The sequence below is a fragment of the Hyperolius riggenbachi genome, chromosome 8 (genome assembly GCF_040937935.1).
Source record: "Hyperolius riggenbachi isolate aHypRig1 chromosome 8, aHypRig1.pri, whole genome shotgun sequence".
NCBI classification, from domain to species: Eukaryota; Metazoa; Chordata; class Amphibia; order Anura; family Hyperoliidae; genus Hyperolius; species Hyperolius riggenbachi.
The window spans coordinates 88,597,992-88,615,646 of NC_090653.1; the positions used below are offsets into that span (position 1 = coordinate 88,597,992).

Consider the following 17,655-nt stretch of genomic DNA (forward strand, 5'->3'; position numbering starts at 1 on the left):
CTAGCCTAATCCCCTTGCTCCCATCCAGTGACTAAGCATTAACTTGTACTCATACTGTGCTGCGTGGATCTAATTTGCATGAATTCCTGTATTGTCTTATTGCTGTATGTCACCCCTAAATATTGTCTGTAGCCTTAACTAATGTCCAGCGATGCGTAATATGTTGGCGCTTTATAAATACAATAAATAAATAAATAATAAATATTAGGGGGTGGGGGCTCTGCCCCCTTTTTCTAACCCTAACACCTAACACACAAACACTCAGTGACCAAGTTTTTGAGCTATTAGGTCTTTGGCATCAATAATTTGTATTTTCTCATTGAAATGAACCAAATCTGATTGACTGTTTGCAACTCCACCCCCATTTCGGAATTTGAACCCCAGTCACCCAATGAACGACTGTAGCACTTTTGAAGCCTCTGCCGTTAACCGTGTAAGACTGGCAGCAGTTTAAATATTCCCCTTGAAAATTAATAGGTGCATTTTGATTGGCTGTTGTAGGCTCCACCCACTTTTTTGAATATTAATCCCATTCACCCAGTGACTAACTGTGCATAGTTTGAGAACCCTGCCATTAGCAGTGTAAGAATGGCTGTAGTTTACATTTTGCTAGTGAAATTTGTATTTGTCTACGCCCACTTTTTGTAACCAGGACTCACAGTCACTCAATTACCAAGTTTATAAACTTTCAGGTTTCTGGCATCAAAATTGTGTGAATGGAAGCAGTTTATCAAACAAAGAAATCTGATTGGCTGTTTGTGGCTCAGCCCCCTTTAGTGAATTTGAACCCCAGTCACTTAATGACTGACTGTTTCAGGTTTGAGGCCTCTGCCAATAACAGTGTAAGAATGGCAGCAGTTTAAATATTCCCCTTGAAAATCAATAGGTGAATTTTAATTGGCTGTTGTAGGCTCCCTCCACTTTTCAAAATATTAATCCCAGTCACACAGTGGCCAACTGAGTCAAGTTTAAAAACCCTGCTATTAACAGTGTAACAGTGGCTGCCGTTTATTGTTTCTAACCTTGATGTACAGTCACTCAATAACCAAGTTTATGAGCTTTGGGGTCCTTGGCATCAATAATTTGCATTTTACCACTGAAAATAAAAAGTCTGGCTGTTTGTGGCCCCACCCCTTTTCAGAATTTGAATCCCAATCACCCAATGACCGATTGTCCCAGATTTGAGGCCTCTGCCAGTGTAAGAAGGGCAGCAATATAAATATTCCCCTTGAAAATCAATAGGTGAACTTTGATTGGCTGTGGTAAGCTCCACCCACTTTCCTGAATATTAATCCCAGCCACCCAGTGACCAGCTGTGTGCAGTTTGAGAACCCTGCCATTAACAGAGTAAGAATGGCTGCAGTTTATATTTTCCCATGTAACAAATTTAGTTATTGGCTCCACCCACTTTTTCTAACCTTGACATACAGTTTGTGAGCTTTCACTGAAATTAAAAAAATCTGATTGGCTGTTTGTGGTCCCGCCCCCTTTTCAAAATGTGAACCCCAGTTACCCAATGACCGACTGTACCAGGTTTGAGGCCTTTGGCATTAAGAGTGTAAGTTGAAAATCAATAGGTGAATTATGATTGGCTGTTTTAGGCTCCACCCACTTTTCTGAATATTAATTCCAGTCACCCAGTGGCCAACTGTGTCAAGTTTGAGAACCCTGGCATTAACAGTGTAAAAATGGCTGCAGTTTATATTTTTCCATGTAAAAATTTTTTGGGGGGCTCCGCCCACTGTTTTTGACCTTGACATACAGTCATTCAGTGACCAAGTTTATGAGCTTTGGGGTCCTTGGTATCAATCATTTCTATATTCCCATAGAAATCAAACACATTTATTTGGCTGTTTGTGGCTCCAGAATTTAAACCCCAGTCACCGACTGTATTAGATTTGAAGCATCTGCTATTAACGGTGGAAAAATGGCAGCAAATTAAATATTCCCCTTGAAAATCAATAGGTGAATTTTGATTGGCTATTGTAGGCTCCACCCACTTCCCTGAACATTAATCTCAGTCACCCAGTAACTAACTGTGCAAAGTTTGACAATCCTGCCATTAACGGTGTAAGAATGGCTGCAGTTTATATTTTCCCAGAAATTTGATTTTGGCTCCGCCCACTTTTTGCAACCTTGACACACAGTCACTCAATGACCAAGTTTGTGAGCTTTCGGGTTGCTGGCATCAAAAATGTGTGAATGGAAGCAGTTTATCCACCAAAGAAATCTGATTGGCTGTTTGTGGCTCCACCCCCTTTAGTGAATTTGAACCCCAGTCACCCAATGACCGACTGTAGCAAGTTTTAAGTCTCTGCCATTAACAGTGTAAGAATGGCAATAAATATTCCTCTTGAAAATTAATAGGTGAATTTGATTGGGTGTTGAAGGCTCCATCCACTTTCCTGAATATTAATCCCATTCACCCAGTGACCAACTGTGGTAAGTTTGAAAACCCTGCGGTTAACAGTGTAAGAATGGCTACAGTTTACATTTTCCCATTAAAAATTAATGGCTGGAATTTAATTGGCTGTTTTATGCTCCGCCCACTTTTCCTGGATTTGTAACTTCGGTCACCAAATGACCAACTGTGCCAAGTGTGGGGACTCTGGCTTGATTACTGTGAGAATGGCAGCCTTTTACATTTTTCCCATTGACATGCATGGGTGAAATCTGATTTGCTGTTCGTAGCTCCGCCCAGGTGTGCAGGGGGGGAGGGGGGCGCGAGACCCCCAGAACATATCATCCCAGGTAGTAAGGGATCTGTATACCAAGTTTCGTTCAAATCAGTCAAGGCGTCTTCGCGTGATTGTGACACACACACACACACACACACACACACACACGATTTAATATATATAGATATATACTGTGTATATTCTGTATACATAGCACAGCGGTTACAACTCTCACCTTTCAGCGCTAAGTTTCGCATCTCAACCAGGGCACTATCTGCAGGGAGTTTGTATATTCTTGCCGTGTCTGTGTGGGTTACCTCCGGGCACTTCGGTTTCCTCCCATGTCCTAAAAACATACAGATAATTTACCATATTTTTCGGACTATAAGACGCTCCTGACCATAAGGCACACCTAGGTTTAGAGGACACCACAAAGACAGACAGACCCTGAGCCTGTACCGTCTGAGTGCCCACAGCCTGGAGATAGAGACAGAGTGCCACAGACAGACATGGAAGCCCCGGAAGGAGAGACTGTGCACGCAATGCGACCAGGGGGTCCTGGAGGATGAGGCCCACTTCCTGCTACACTGCAGCAAATACGCACCTGTGAGGACTGTCCAGAGACTCTCCGCCCACATCCAGGATTTTACCTCCACAGATGAGGAGAGGAAACTCTACATCCTACTGGGGGAGGAGGAAACAACCGCGCAAATAGCTGCCTGATATGTCACAGCCTGCCACCAACTGAGAGGAACATGATACCACATGGACTGTATTCCCCCAATACCCCCTATAGACTGTATATCCCAGCTCCCCATATTGTCCCTTACATCCTCCACACACCTATGGACTATATACCCCAACCCCCTATATCCTTCCCTTATTCCCACAATCCCCCTCCCCATGTTAATGTTTTGTTTTGCTTTGGCAATGCTAAATGTATTTGGTCCTGCCAATAAAGCTTTTCTGGACTTGGACAAAAAACAGGGGAAAAATATATACTAAACCTGGTGCATCCATGTTGAAGGGGCATCTTGTGGATTATGTCCCCTTTGTACCTCTTGTGTCTCCATGTGCCCTCCTCTGTCCCCCTTTTCTCTGCATCTGTCCTCCTCGTGTCCTCCTCTATGCCCCTTCGTGTCCCCCTGTGTCCTCCTCTGCATGGGCATAATACAGGGAGTTCCTGACATTGTGGCGGTTTGGAGGTTCACAAGTCAGGAACTCCTTGCATTTGGACTATAAGATGCAGTGACTTTCCCCCCCAACTTTTAGGCGAGAAAAAGTGAGTCTTATAGTCCACAAAAAAACAGTAATTGGCTTCCCCATAAATTGGTCCTAGTCTACAATACATACACTACATAATATGTAAATGGACTTTTGACTATGGCAGGGATTAGATTGTGACCCCTTCTGAGGGACAGTTAAGTGACAAGACAATATACTCTGTACAGCGCTGCAGAAGATATTGTGCTATATAAATACTAAATAATAATATGTATCGTGCTGCCCATAATTATTCAAACCCCTGGCAAAATTTGACTTAAAGTTACTTTTATTCAACCAGCAAGTCATTTTTTGACGGGAACTGACATAGATGTCTCCCAAAAGATAATAAGACAATGTACAAGAGACATTATTGTGGAAAAAAAGCTTTTATTTACATTTGAACAAAAGGTGTCCAGTCCAAACTTATTCATGCCCTTCACAAACTGTCACAGTCTGTGGAAAAATCCAAATGTCTATACCACTCCAAATAGTCCAAGATGTTCTAAAGCATCCTAATTACCCTGATTACTTGGGAAAAGCTGTCTTAATCAACTCCACAGATGAAAAACAGCAGCTCTCTGCAGTTGGTTTGTGGACAGTCATGGCTAAAGGCTCATACACACATCAGACTATAGTCTTTGGAATATGAAAGATCACAGACCAACCTTACCACCCTTCATGTAGTATGAGAGCCATACCTTCACAGTCTTTTCTATGGAGCTGAACTCCCCATCAGAAAAACATCTTTGCAAGATGCTGCACACACAGATGCCCGTACACATTCAAAAGATCACTATCTGCAAAAGCTCTGTTTCTACAAAAGATCTGTTCCTGCAAATTGCATTCATAGTCTATGAGATCTGCAGATCATCATACACACCTTGTTTAACTGACAATCATCTGCAGATCAGACAATCATCTGCAGATCTGAAAATCCATCCTGGTGGATCTGATCTGCAGATCTGCAGATGAACGTCTGTTAAACAAGGTGTGTATGAGGATAAAAAGGGGGTAAAATTGGTCTGTGATCTTTCATTTTCCAAAGACTATGGTCTGATGTGTGTATGAGCCTTTAGAAAGATAAAGGAGCTCAGTGAGGACCTGCGGCTGCGCATTGTGGATGCTCACAAGTCAGGAAAGGGCTATAAGGTCATTTCTAAATATTTTCAAGTTCCAGTGGCTACAGTGCAAAGTTTTATTAAAAATGCAAGATGTTCTGCACAGTGGATAATCTCAGAGGACGTGGTCTGAAGCCAAAAGTGACACCTGTGCTTTGGGCTCTGCTGGTGGCAATGTCTCAAGGCAGACAATCCAACGGACACTGCACACTGCTGGGTTTCCACGGATGCAGTCCAAGGAGGACGCCACTTCTCCAGAAAAGGCACACAAAAGCTTGCTTGACCTTTGCAAATGCTCATCTAGACAAACAAGAAGACTTCTGGTCTTCTGTGTTATGGTCAGATGAAACAAAAATTGAATTGTTTGGTAACAATGATGTTTCCTTCATTTGGAACAAAAATGGAGAAGCTTTCAACCCAAAGAACACCATCCCCACTATCAAAAGTGATGGGAACCTAATGCTTTGGGGGTGTTTTTCAGCCAATAGACCAGGGAACCTAATCACAGTAAACAGCACCATGAAAAAAGAGCAATACATGAGGATTCTCAATGACAACATCAGGCAGTCTGCAGAGAAACTTGGCCTTGGGCACCAGTGGACATTTCAGCATGACAATGACCCAAAACACAAGGCAAAAGCGGTGAAGAAATGATTCGCAGACAACAACATTAACGTTTTGGTGTGCCCCAGCCAGACCCCTGACTTAAATCCAATTGAGAGTCTGTGGAGGGAGCTGAAGATCAGGGTGATGGCAAGAAGACCCTCCAACCTGAAAGATTTGGAGCTCATTGCTAAAGATGAATGGGCAAAAATACCTGTGGAGACATGCAAAAAGCTGGTCTGCAATTATAGGAAGCATTTTATTACTTTAATAGCCAATAAAGGCTTTTCTGTTGATTATTGAGAAGGGTATGAATAATACTTAGAGACAGCCCGAAGATCAGATTCTCTCGAAGACTCACCTTCGCAAACAGCCGCAAAGGGTTGTCATTAGTTGAAACTCTTAAGTCATAAAATGTCAGTCCTCTCGGCGGCAATGTTTGTGTAGTGATAGCCGTGCTCGTGCGCACGTTGGCGAGGGTGCAGGCGATGGCGGTTTTCAAGCCTCTGTGGTCAGGCTGAGGTAGTTCAATGACAGAACAACAGTGACTTTCCAGTTGATCAAATTTGGTCTGTCCACAATGAAGCAACGACCTTATCTTGGTGTGCCCCCAACACACTCATATAGATCATTGCTTCATTGTGATATGCAAGCCCCTTCACCGCCACAAGGTAACGATCACGAAGGGGAATTGACACGTACATGCCTTTTGTTTTGTTCTTGTTGCAGCCACAGTGCAGCCAGAAAAATTAGGCATGTACACACACCAGAAAAATTATTATTTTTGGTAGCGGCCGCTGCTAGCAGCAGCCTTAAACATTCAGGATCCACCTGGAGTCCTGGACCCTGTCGGTGGTGGCGGAGTAGGCAGTCAAGTGGCGTGCAGGCAGAGATGCTGTGTGGGGGACTGACTTAAAGGGGAACTTCAGCCTAAACAAACATACTTTCATTAAGTTAGATTAGTTATGTTAATTAGAATAGATAGGTAATATAATCTCTTACCCACCCCGTTTTAAAAGAACAGGCAAATGTTTGTGATTCATGGGGGCTGCCATCTTGGTCATGGGGGCAGCCATCTTTTTGGTTGAAAGGAGGTGACAGGGAGCAGGAGACACAGTTCCAACTGTCCTGTGTCCTGATAACCCCTCCCAGCTGCATGCGCTAGGCTTCAAATGTCAAATTCAAAATGTAAAAAAAAAAAATTGCACCAAAACAGCAGAACGAGAACAACAACATCAGAAATCCCATCATGCTTTGCACAGCATTAGGGGAAATATGCCCGGGCAGTTGTTTTCTGTGCAGCTAAAAATGAGGCTTGCATAAGGGAAAAAAAGTTCTGATGCTGTGAAACAGTTAAAGAAACACCAGGCCTTTCCAGTGCTGCTGAGTCAATTTTTAGTCTGGAAGTTCACTTTAAGGTAGCCATACACTGGTCGATTTGCCATAAGATTCGACCAACAGATAGATCCTTCTCTGATCGAATCTGATCAGAGAGGGATCGTATGGCTACCTTTACTGCAAACAGATTGTGAACCGATTTCAGCCTGAAACCGTTCACAATCTGTTCTGGTGGTGGTGCTGCCGCCGCTCCCCCCCCCCCCCCCCCCCCGCATACATTACCTGCTCCGCCGGCGCGACTGTTCCCGGTCACCGCTGCTTCGTCTCTGCTCTGGTCTCCAATTCCAGCATGCTTTACTTCTTCTTGCCCGGCAGGAAGTTTAAACAGTAGAGCGCCCTTTACTGTTTAAACTTCCTGCCGGGCTAGAAGAAGTGAAGCATACCGAACCGGAGACCAGAGCGGAGACGGAGCAGCGGTGACCAGGAGCAGTCGCATCGGCGGAGCAGGTAATGTATGCGGGCTCTATTACGTCGGTCGTCGGGCACTCGAACGCCGCTAGCGACGCGCTCCCTACCCGCCAGGGATCGACGGTAATTTTCCGCACGGAGCAATCGACGGGATCGGACGAAATGGATCGAAATTTGGCGTGTAGCAGGAACGATGTGACAGCAGATTCGATCCCAGTGATCGAATCTGCTGTCGATCTGGTGGGAATCGGCCTAGTGTATGGCCAGCTAAGTCTTCGGTAGGCAGTAGCGGCATGCAGGCAAAGATGCTGTGTTGGGACTGACTTAGTCTTTGGGCAGGTAGTAGCCCTCTGGGTTCCATGCCTCATTCATCTTAATAAATGTGAGGTACTGAACACTTTTTTGGCCTAGGCAACTTCTCTTCTCACTGACAATGCCTCCTGCTGCGGTGAAGGTCCTTTCTGACAGGGCGCTTGAGACGGGGCAAGCCAGAAGTTCGATGACAAATTGTGACAGCTCTGGCCACAGGTCAAGCCTGTGCACCCAGTAGTCCAGGGGTTCATCGCTGCTCAGAGTGTCTATATCCGCACTTAAGGCCAGGTAGTCGGCTACCTGCTGGTCGAGGAGTTGTTGGAGGGTGGATCCCGAAGGGCTGAGGCGTTGGACTAAAGAAAGTCTGCATGTCCCACATCACCATCAGATCCCTAGAGTGTCCTGTCCTTGCCTGCGTGGACATGAGAGGAGGTGGAGGATTACTTGCACCTCTCCGCCACTTTGTGCTTATACCGAGGGTCTAGGTAAGAGTGTGCTGGCGGAACTACAAGGCCCAGCTGCGACTGTGGGCTGTATGCAGCGTGTCACACAGATATGCTATACTTTGATCACAAATACAGTTGGAAGAAAAAAAAAACACAGCAGAAGAATATTAGCCCTCAAAAGGGCTTTTTTTTTGGGGTGCTTTCAGCAATAAATTTCAGTGAGGAGCAGCTAAACAACAGCCTAGCTAACTGTCCCTGTCTCTGCAGCAACTTCTCCCTTCCTCTCACTAAAGCAGCAGCCGGAGATTGAGAACATGGCGGGCTCTGCTGCGTTTTTATAGGGGGGTGGGGAGTCCATGGGGGAGTGCAGCCTGATTGGCTGCCATGTGTCTGCTGACTGTGAAGTAGGGGGTCAAAGTTTATATTTCTATGCAGTTTTGAATTGGGCCAATTACATTAACTTAAAGAGGAATGGTCACGAAAATCTTAAAATTTAAAACACATACAAGTAAGAAGTACGTTTTTCTTCCAGAGTAAAATGAGCCATAAATTACTTTTCTCCTATGTTGCTGTCACATAGTAAGTAGTAGAAATCTGACATTACTGACAGATTTTGGACTAGCCCATCTTCTCATAGGGGGGTTCTCAGGGTTTTCTTTATTTTTTAAAGTGCTCAGTGAATAGCAGTTGCTCCGTCCAACTGCCAAAATAGTGTGCAGGGAGCAGGGAGGCTGGCCAGCATCTTTGTATTAATCATTTTCAGGGAATGTCTTTATAAAGAATAAAGGTCATGCTGAGAATCCCTTAAGGAGAGATGGACTGGCCCAAAATCTATCGCTGTGATAGGCAGATGGGGGGAGGGAGGGAGGCTAATTTAAATAATTAAAAAAAACGAAATTAAATAAAAAATAATACAATAAATATTTATAAAAAAAACCAAACAAACCTGGGGGCGATCAGACCCCACCAACAGAGAGCTCTGTTGGTGGGGAGAAAAGAGGGGGGAATCACTAGTGTGCTGTGTCGTGCGGCCCTGCAGCTTGGCCTTAAAGCTGCAGTGGCCTATTTAACAAAAAATGGCCTGGTCTTTTTGGGGGGGTAAAGCCTGTGGTCCTGAAGAGGTTAATGCCAGTTGTGATTAGCCCAAAATCAAGCTGTAGTTTACAGGAAATTTGCATGCAAGCCAGAATTATTTGCACCTCATTGACTATCGCTACTATTAATCTCTAGTCATTACTTCAAATTCCACTTAGGTAAAAAAAAAGATTGCTATGACATGTATCAGTAATGCAGTATTGTAAATCTGACCTAAAACAGAAGGGCATTGCAGTTATTCAGCTTTATGTGAGCAAGTCTAAGGACATGAAGTCAGTGGCAGCTCCACACTGGGCTTACCCGGGCTTAAGCCCCAGCTGACATCTTGTGAGCCCCTCCGAAAGCCCCCCGCCCCTGACCGACCCCTCACAGCGGCAGAAAAGGAGGGGAAGCAGCGAGAAAAGGAGGGAAAGCTGGGACAGTGGTGGGGAGGGGGGGGGCAGAACCCCCCCTCCCTCACATGAGTCCCCTCCTTCTGCTCCCCCCCCCCCTCCAGATATGCGGATGGCAAGCAGGCGTGGCAGGCAGAGAATAACTCACCTGACTTCTGCATACCAAGCGCTGGAGCGCAGCATCACCTTTGCCACAGGTCTCCGCCTTCAATGCCACTCACTGTGCTTCCTGATTAGCGGAAGCACAGTATGCGGCATTTAAGGCGGAGACCTGTGTCGACGGTGACACTGCGCTCCAGCCCTTGGAACTCAGAAGTAAGGTGAGTAATTATCCGCCTGCATGCCGTGGCTGCCGCTGCATATATAGAGGTGGAGAGAAGCAGAAGGAGGGGACCCAGCTGAGGGAGGGGGGGTTCTGACTCCCCTCCCCGCCATTGTGCCCGCTACTCCTCCTTCTTGCGCTGCTTCCCCCTCCTGGGGCAACTATACTACCATCACATGGGGCAACTATGCTACCTACACTGGGGGCAACTATACTACCTACACTGGGGGCAACTATACTATCTATACTGGGGCAACTGCCTACCTCTCGTGTCCCTACCTCTCCCTCTAGATTGTAAGCCTTTGGGCAGGGTCCTCCTCCTTTTGTGTCCTACCTGATCATGCACCTCCATTACTGTGAACCCATGCTATGCATTTGAGTGAACCTAACTTGCCTAATCTCCATGCTCCCATCCAAAGACTGACTAAGCATTACCTTGTACTCATACTGTGCTGTGTGATCTGGTTTTCTTGTATTCCTGTATTGTCATATTGCTGTATGTGACCCCTAAATATTGTCTGTAACCTAAATTAATGTCCAGCGCTGCATAATACGTTGGCGCTTTATAAATACAATAAATAATAATAATAATAACTATACTACCCACACTGGGGGCAACTATACTACCTATACTGGGGGCAACTATACTAGCTACCTATACTGGGGACAACTTTAGTACATATACTGGGGCAACTATACTACCTCTATTGGGGGCAACTACACTAGCTATACTGGGACAACTATACTACCTACACTGTGGGCAACTATACTACCAACACTGGGGGCAACTATACTACCTATACTGGGGCAACTATACTAGCTACACAGGGGGCAACTATATTACCTATACTGGGGCAACTATACTACCTTTACTGGGGGCAACTATACTAGCAACCTATACTGGGGACAACTTTATTACATATACTGGGGCAACTATGCTACCTCTATTGGGGGCAACTATACTACCATCACTGGGGGCAAATATACTAGCTATACTGGGGCAACTATACTATCTACACTGTGGTCAAGTATACTACCTACACTGGGGGCAACTATACTATCTATACTGGGGCAACTATACTAGCTACACTGGGAGCAACTATACTATCTATACTGGGGGCAACTATACTACCTATACTGGGGGCAACTATACTATCTATACTGGGGCAACTATACTAACTATACTGGGGCAACTATACTAGCTATACTGGGGGCAACTATACTAACTATACTGGGGCAACTATACTAGCTATACTGGGGGCAACTATACTAACTATACTGGGGCAACTATACTAGCTATACTGGGGCAACTATACTAACTATACTGGGGCAACTATACTAGCTATACTGGGGGCAACTATACTACCTATACAGGGGGCAACTAAACTAGCTATACTGGGGCAACTATACTACCTATACTGGAGGCAACTATACTGGCTACCTATACTAGGGACAACTTTATTACATACTAGTGACTTAGGGCTAGGTCTGTCACGAATAGCACCGAGCGCATGCGCGCGCTGACACACGGACAGACGCAGAGACATTAGGGTTTTATTAGGTAGGATACTGGGGCAACTATGCTACCTATACTGGTGGCACCTATACCTGGCATTACCTGACGTGGCGCGATTAGCATGCCGCACTTGCACCTTACCTGTTTTTTTTGGGGGGGTGCCCCTGTGAGTCCCGCCTGCCAACCATTGAGCCCCCCCCCCCCCCATAAAATCTGAAGCTGGCGCTGCCACCACATGGAGTAATGATTTGCATATTGACTCACTGGCCGGAAGCAATGCATTATGGGAGTATGTACTTGCTCATGTAAGGATAAACAATTGCAAGTAGTGTCTGTGTAAAGGTTGCCACACACCATACAACAACATTTTTTACGGCAATTTGATAAAAACAATCAGTTGTCCTGAAAGATCAAACACTTTTTTTTCATTCATTTGAGAGTTCTGATCGAATTTCCAATTCTTGTTTGATAAAACAAGATTGGGAGTAGTGGATTTTTCTGATAAATTTTTAGGAAAATTGAATGGTGTAGGGTAGATTGTACAAATCCAAGCAATTTGTTCTGAGTTTTCAATCATTTATTTTATAATTGGGGAAAATTTGAACACATGTGTGTGGGACATTGGTCAGATTGTTAAAATGTTACAATCAATCAGAAAAAATGATTGCAATTCTTGAATTAAAAACATATTTTAAAAATTGTATGGCGTGTGGCCACATTAAAGAAGGCTAAATTCTATGGGAAGGATGAGGTGGGCTTTTAGATTCCCTTTAGCCCCTTGTACTATCCTAGTGGTAAGATTTGCAGTGACTGGATACTCAATGGAAGATGGAACAGCACTACCCAAGACGTTTTGTAATTTAATGTTGCTAAAGATAGCTGTCTTTTTCAGTTTTCAGGTTTCTCTGCATGTCTTAAAATTTTAATACGGTCTGGATACTCAAATAGCTAACTCACCTAACTCACCCATGCCCCCCCCCCCCCCCCCTCAACCTGAAGGGCATTAGATATGTACTTTTTAGCTCTACCTGTGAAATGCACTGCTCAGTAAACTGCCCAGAAACTCTCCTCTTCCTGTACATGGAGTAAGCTGTACAAAGAAGATCGTTTTGCAACTCTGGAGGTACATCAACTGCACTGATCACCCAATACTCAGGCAGGAAAACTGAGGTACCTATGTGGCTGTGTCTGCAGATAACATTTCAGGCTTCCTTCACACTGTGTCCGTTGTGTTCTGTTGCAGCAAAAATGTAATTGCATCATTTGTCATGCTATTATATTTTTATGGTACATTCACAACAGTGCATCAGCGGTGCATTACGATGAGTTCCAACGGAATAATGCACAGCATGCAGCATATTTACTGGGAAACATGCATGTTTACAGTGGCGGTGAAGCATACTTTCAATGTATTGCATGCTTCACTGTATGGATTGTATCTCACTCCTAACCTGTAGGTAACTTCTTGGGCTTGATTCACAAAGCGGTGCTAACTGTTAGCACGCCTGTGAAAACCCCCTTAGCACGTCTAAATGAGCTTTTCGCGCATAAAACTTTATGCACGTAAAACTTTACACGCGCACTGCACAGAGCGCTCCGCACGAAGTGCCCATTAAAGGCTATGGGACTTAGCGCGCATAAAACTTTGCACGCGTAAAACTTTGCGCGCGCAAAGTTAGCGCACGATCTGTTTGAGAAATCCGGTGCTAACCTACTTAGCACCCTGGTTAGCACGTCTAAAGTCTTTAGACGTGCTAAGTAGGTTAGCACCACTTTGTGAATCAAGCCCCTTGCCTCCGTTGCATTGCGATGCTATTGCAAGGCAATCTGTAGTGTAAAAATAGCTAAGAAATTTGAAATACTTTGTTGGAAAACTCATTGTGATGTGTAGATGCCTTTTAACAGATGTCAACTACAAATTTGCTTCACTGCTCTTAATAACTACAAATGGGATTTTCATATTACAAGTACAGTACACTTATCCTTTAACTGCTATTGTAACTGTATACTATTACTACCACTAACTCTACCATTTGTTAACAATAATTCATCATTAACCTCAACAAGATGAATCCCGGAAAATGGCATACTTACCATTCTGGGTATTTTCAGTCCTTTCAGCTGTGTTAATGCAGATGAGACAGCAGTTTGAGTCCATCAGGTGATGCTGAAGCAAACTCTCCAACAAAGAAATCGAAGGTGTTTTCTGGCAAGCAAGATTGATTACTCTGAAGTATGATCAGGGAAAGGATGCCTTATATATGTATGTGGTTAGAGCTCTGAACATGACTTGTTGCGTCATGTTGAATTCCATAGAATAGGATGTGATTATACCTGGCCTTATTCCTGCTTAATTACACACAAAGCTGGCTTCAGTCAGATGGTTTGGAATCACTAGACAGTTAATATTGTTCCTCTCCTGATTACTCTTTCAGCAGATCTACAGCTCCTCGTATACACCCACCCACTGATTGTCCCCTGACCCAAAAGCTACTGACTCGATCTAGTGACAGCCAAATACCTAATTTTACTTGAAGTTAAAAGTAATCAGCCAGGTTGGACATTCCTTTCTTCCCAGACACTTCTGTCATCCACCTAGTTCAGGCAGCATGTCAATTGACCTTCTTCTGTCCACCATCATCTCTTAATAGGACACCATGGCCCATATGCAATTCACCTTTTTCTCCTATGTTTTCTCCAAGGAGATAATTTTTCATCTTCTGTTTACAACAACTTTTCAGCACTCTGCAATTGAAAAAGTACCTAAAGTACCGTAGGTGAAAAGGTAATGTTAGAATTATTCAGATTTTTTCTTGCTTTCTGGTGGCTTTAAAGGCATTTTATTGACAAGTTTAAAAATATCGCCTAGGAGAAAACGGAGGAGAAAAAGTTAATTGCATACGGGCCCATGGCCTATATGCAATTCGCTTTTTCTCCTGAATTTTCTTCTAAGTGATATTTTCACACTTTGGCCCATATGCAATTATTTTTTTCTCCTGAGTTTTCTCTTAGGGGATAATTTTTCATTTTCTATTTAGAATAACTTTTCAGAACTTTGCAATTGAAAAAGTACCAAAAAGTAGGTGGAAAAGTACTATCAAAACTACTTTAAGTATTTTCTTGCCTGCTGGTGAGTTAAAAGGCATTTTACTGACAAGTTTGAAAATATCACCTAGGAGAAAACTCAGCAGAAAAATGGAATTGCATATGGGCCCTTGTCATAAACTGCCCTTTGAACCACCAGCAAGCAAGAAAATACTCAAAATAATTTTTATCAACTATAACTTTTCATCAACTTTTAGGTACTTTTTCAATTGTGAAATGCTTAAAGGTTCTTTTAAAAAGAAAAAGACAATTATCTTGGAGATAATGTTCTTTTTCTTTTTAAAAGAACTTTTAAGCATTTCACAATTTAAAAAGTACCTAAAAGTTGATAAAAAAGGTACTATCAAAATTATTTTGAGTATTTTCTTGCTTGCTGGTGGTTTAAAAGGCATTTTATTTGCAAGTTGTGAAAATATCACCTAGGAGAAAACTCAGGTGAAAAGGTAATTACATATGGGCCCTTGTCTGATAGTAAAGATGGTAGTCCTAGAGGTGAACTAAATGCATACAAATAACCACTGACCCAGGAACAGAATTAATTTTAGCAAATCAAAGCTTAACTAATTGATCAGCAGCTACTCAGTTCCCCTACCATAGAAGAATTTATAAAAAAAATAAAACAAAACAAAAAAACAGGAGGAATGTGTTGCTCATTGCTATACTAGTCACATAATATGTCGGTGCTATATAAATACTTAAATAAATAAATAAATAATTATATTCTAGCAAGGTTCAGGTTAGTTGTATTTACAGATAATGGATGTGAGTTACCGGTACTTTGGTTTTCAAGGTTGCTGAAAGCATCAGTCATTTTGCAGATCTACCTTGGATCACTTTAAAGTGGAATTTAACTCCCCAAACTAAAATTTAAGTACCTTTTCTTAAGGAGCCTATTAACAGTACAATCCCACGCAGGGGTCTGGTCCTGGGAAAAGAAGTGAGTGGACTCACCTGGAGAACCTCTGCGCGGCGCGAAGCGCGGCTCGCCAAAAATGGGTGTGGTCAAGCACACCGTGGGCGTGGTCATGGGTGGGGCCAAATATACATGACCTTAGCAGTGATGTAAAAGGTCTGCCAAAGAAGTTTGAGCTCTGCCGTAGTGTATCCCCCAAAAATTGATGTAATCTGACAGCATTTCACCAAAAAGACACATAATCTGGTAGAAGTTCCTCCAAAATACAGATAATATGGAAGTGGTTCCCCCAAAATAGACAATGTGGCAGCAGCAGTTCCACCAACAGGCCGAGGCATAGGCTGGAGAGGCTCCAGCCTCAGGGCGCAGTGTAGGAGGGGGCGCACAATTCATTCAGCTGTCATTCCCAATTGTGTTTAAAGCAGAAAGAAATAAGAAAAGGGGATACATGGCAGTGACTGCAAGCCAGATAACTAGATATTAAGGTGTTGGGGAGGTTGTGGGCCCTGTGGCCCTCTTAGTCTAATAGCAGTCAGTGTGTGACAGCTGGGGTGGAAGGGATGGAGGGGCGCACTTTGGTGTCTCAGCCTTGGGTGCTGGAGGACCTTGTCCCAGCTCTGTCCACCAACATACACATAATTTGGAAGCAGTTCCCCAAAATACGCAAAACCTGGCAGCGGATCACCCAAAATACACGTAACACCCAAAAGACATAATCTGGCAGTAGTGGTCCCCCAAACATACACAATCTGGCAGCAGTTCCCCAAAATACACGTAATCTGGCAGCAGCCGTTCCCCTAACATACACATAATCTGGCAGCTGTTCCCCAAAATACATAACAGCGATTCCACAAAAATGCAGATAATCTGACAGCAGTTCCCCCAAAATAGGTACCCCTAGGTAGCCAGGTCTATAGGTGTCCCCAGTATATGTAGCCAGAGGTATAGTTGCCTAGTATATGTAGCCAGGGGTATATGTGCCCAGTATATGTAGCCAGTGGGATATGTCCCCAGTATATGTAGGCAGGGGTGTATATCCCCAGTATATGTAGGCAGGGGTATATGTCCCCAGTATATGTAGGCAGGTGTATATGTCCCCAGTATATGTAGCCAGGGGTATATATGCCTAGTATATGTAGGCAGGGGTATATGTTCTCAGTATATGTAGGCAGGTGTATATGTCCCCAGTATATGTAGGCAGGGGTATATGTCCCCAGTATATGTAGGCAGGGGTATATGTCCCCAGTATATGTAGGCAGGGGTATATGTCCCCAGTATATGTAGGCAGGTGTATATGTCCCCAGTATATGTAGCGAGGGGTATATATGCCCAGTATATGTAGGCAGGGGTATATATGCCCAGTATATGTAGGCAGGTGTATATGTCCCCAGTATATGTAGGCAGGGGTATATGTCCCCAGTATATGTAGGCAGGTGTATATGTCCCCAGTATATGTAGGCAGGGATATATGTCCCCAGTATATGTAGGCAGGTGTATATGTCCCCAGTATATGTAGGCAGGTGTATATGTCCCCAGTATATGTAGGCAGGGGTGTATGTCCCCAGTATATGTAGGCAGGTGTATATGTCCCCAGTATATGTAGGCAGGTGTATATGTCCCCAGTATATGTAGGCAGGTGTATATGTCCCCAGTATATGTAGGCAGGTGTATATGTGGCCAGTATATGTAGTCAGGGGTATATGTGCCCAGGTAGCCAGGTGTGCCCCCACCCGGAGGGAGCAGAGCAGGGAAGGCGAGCTATAGGGACAGCGGGGATGAGCGGACATCTCCCCCCCCATCCCTCACCTTTGTGCTCCCCTTCCTGCCTCTCCCCTCCGGCGTTTTTAAGTGTCGGCCCGGCGGCGAAAGTGGGCGGAGACTTACCTCTTTCCAGTCGCATGGGACGCTCCGCTCTGTGTGCGGCTAGTCTGGTCTTCTCCCATGCGACTGGAACGCAGAAAGTCTCCGCCCACTTTCGCCGCCGGGCCCGACACTTAAAAACGCTGGAGGGGAGAGGCAGGAAGGGGAGCACAAAGGTGAGGGATGGGGGGGGAGATGTCCGCCCATCCCCGCTGTCCCTATA

General features: G+C 44.3%; 1 protein-coding gene across 2 annotated transcripts in view; it reads right to left on the minus strand.

The window, feature by feature from the left end:
* The window catches only part of LOC137528247 (NTPase KAP family P-loop domain-containing protein 1-like), a 31,551-nt gene extending 17,794 nt beyond the window's left edge, over positions 1 to 13,757 (minus strand). The window contains exons 1-2 of one of the 2 annotated variants that reach the window (XM_068249527.1): positions 13,649 to 13,757; positions 2,914 to 3,024 (exon numbers count right to left, since the gene is read on the minus strand). In XM_068249527.1, the coding sequence (XP_068105628.1) occupies positions 2,914 to 3,024; positions 13,649 to 13,712 (175 nt within the window). In that variant the 5' untranslated portion in view covers positions 13,713 to 13,757. The remainder of the gene's footprint in view (positions 1 to 2,913; positions 3,025 to 13,648) is intronic. The other variant, XM_068249528.1, reaches the window with a different exon arrangement.
* Positions 13,758 to 17,655: the final 3,898 nt, after the last annotated feature.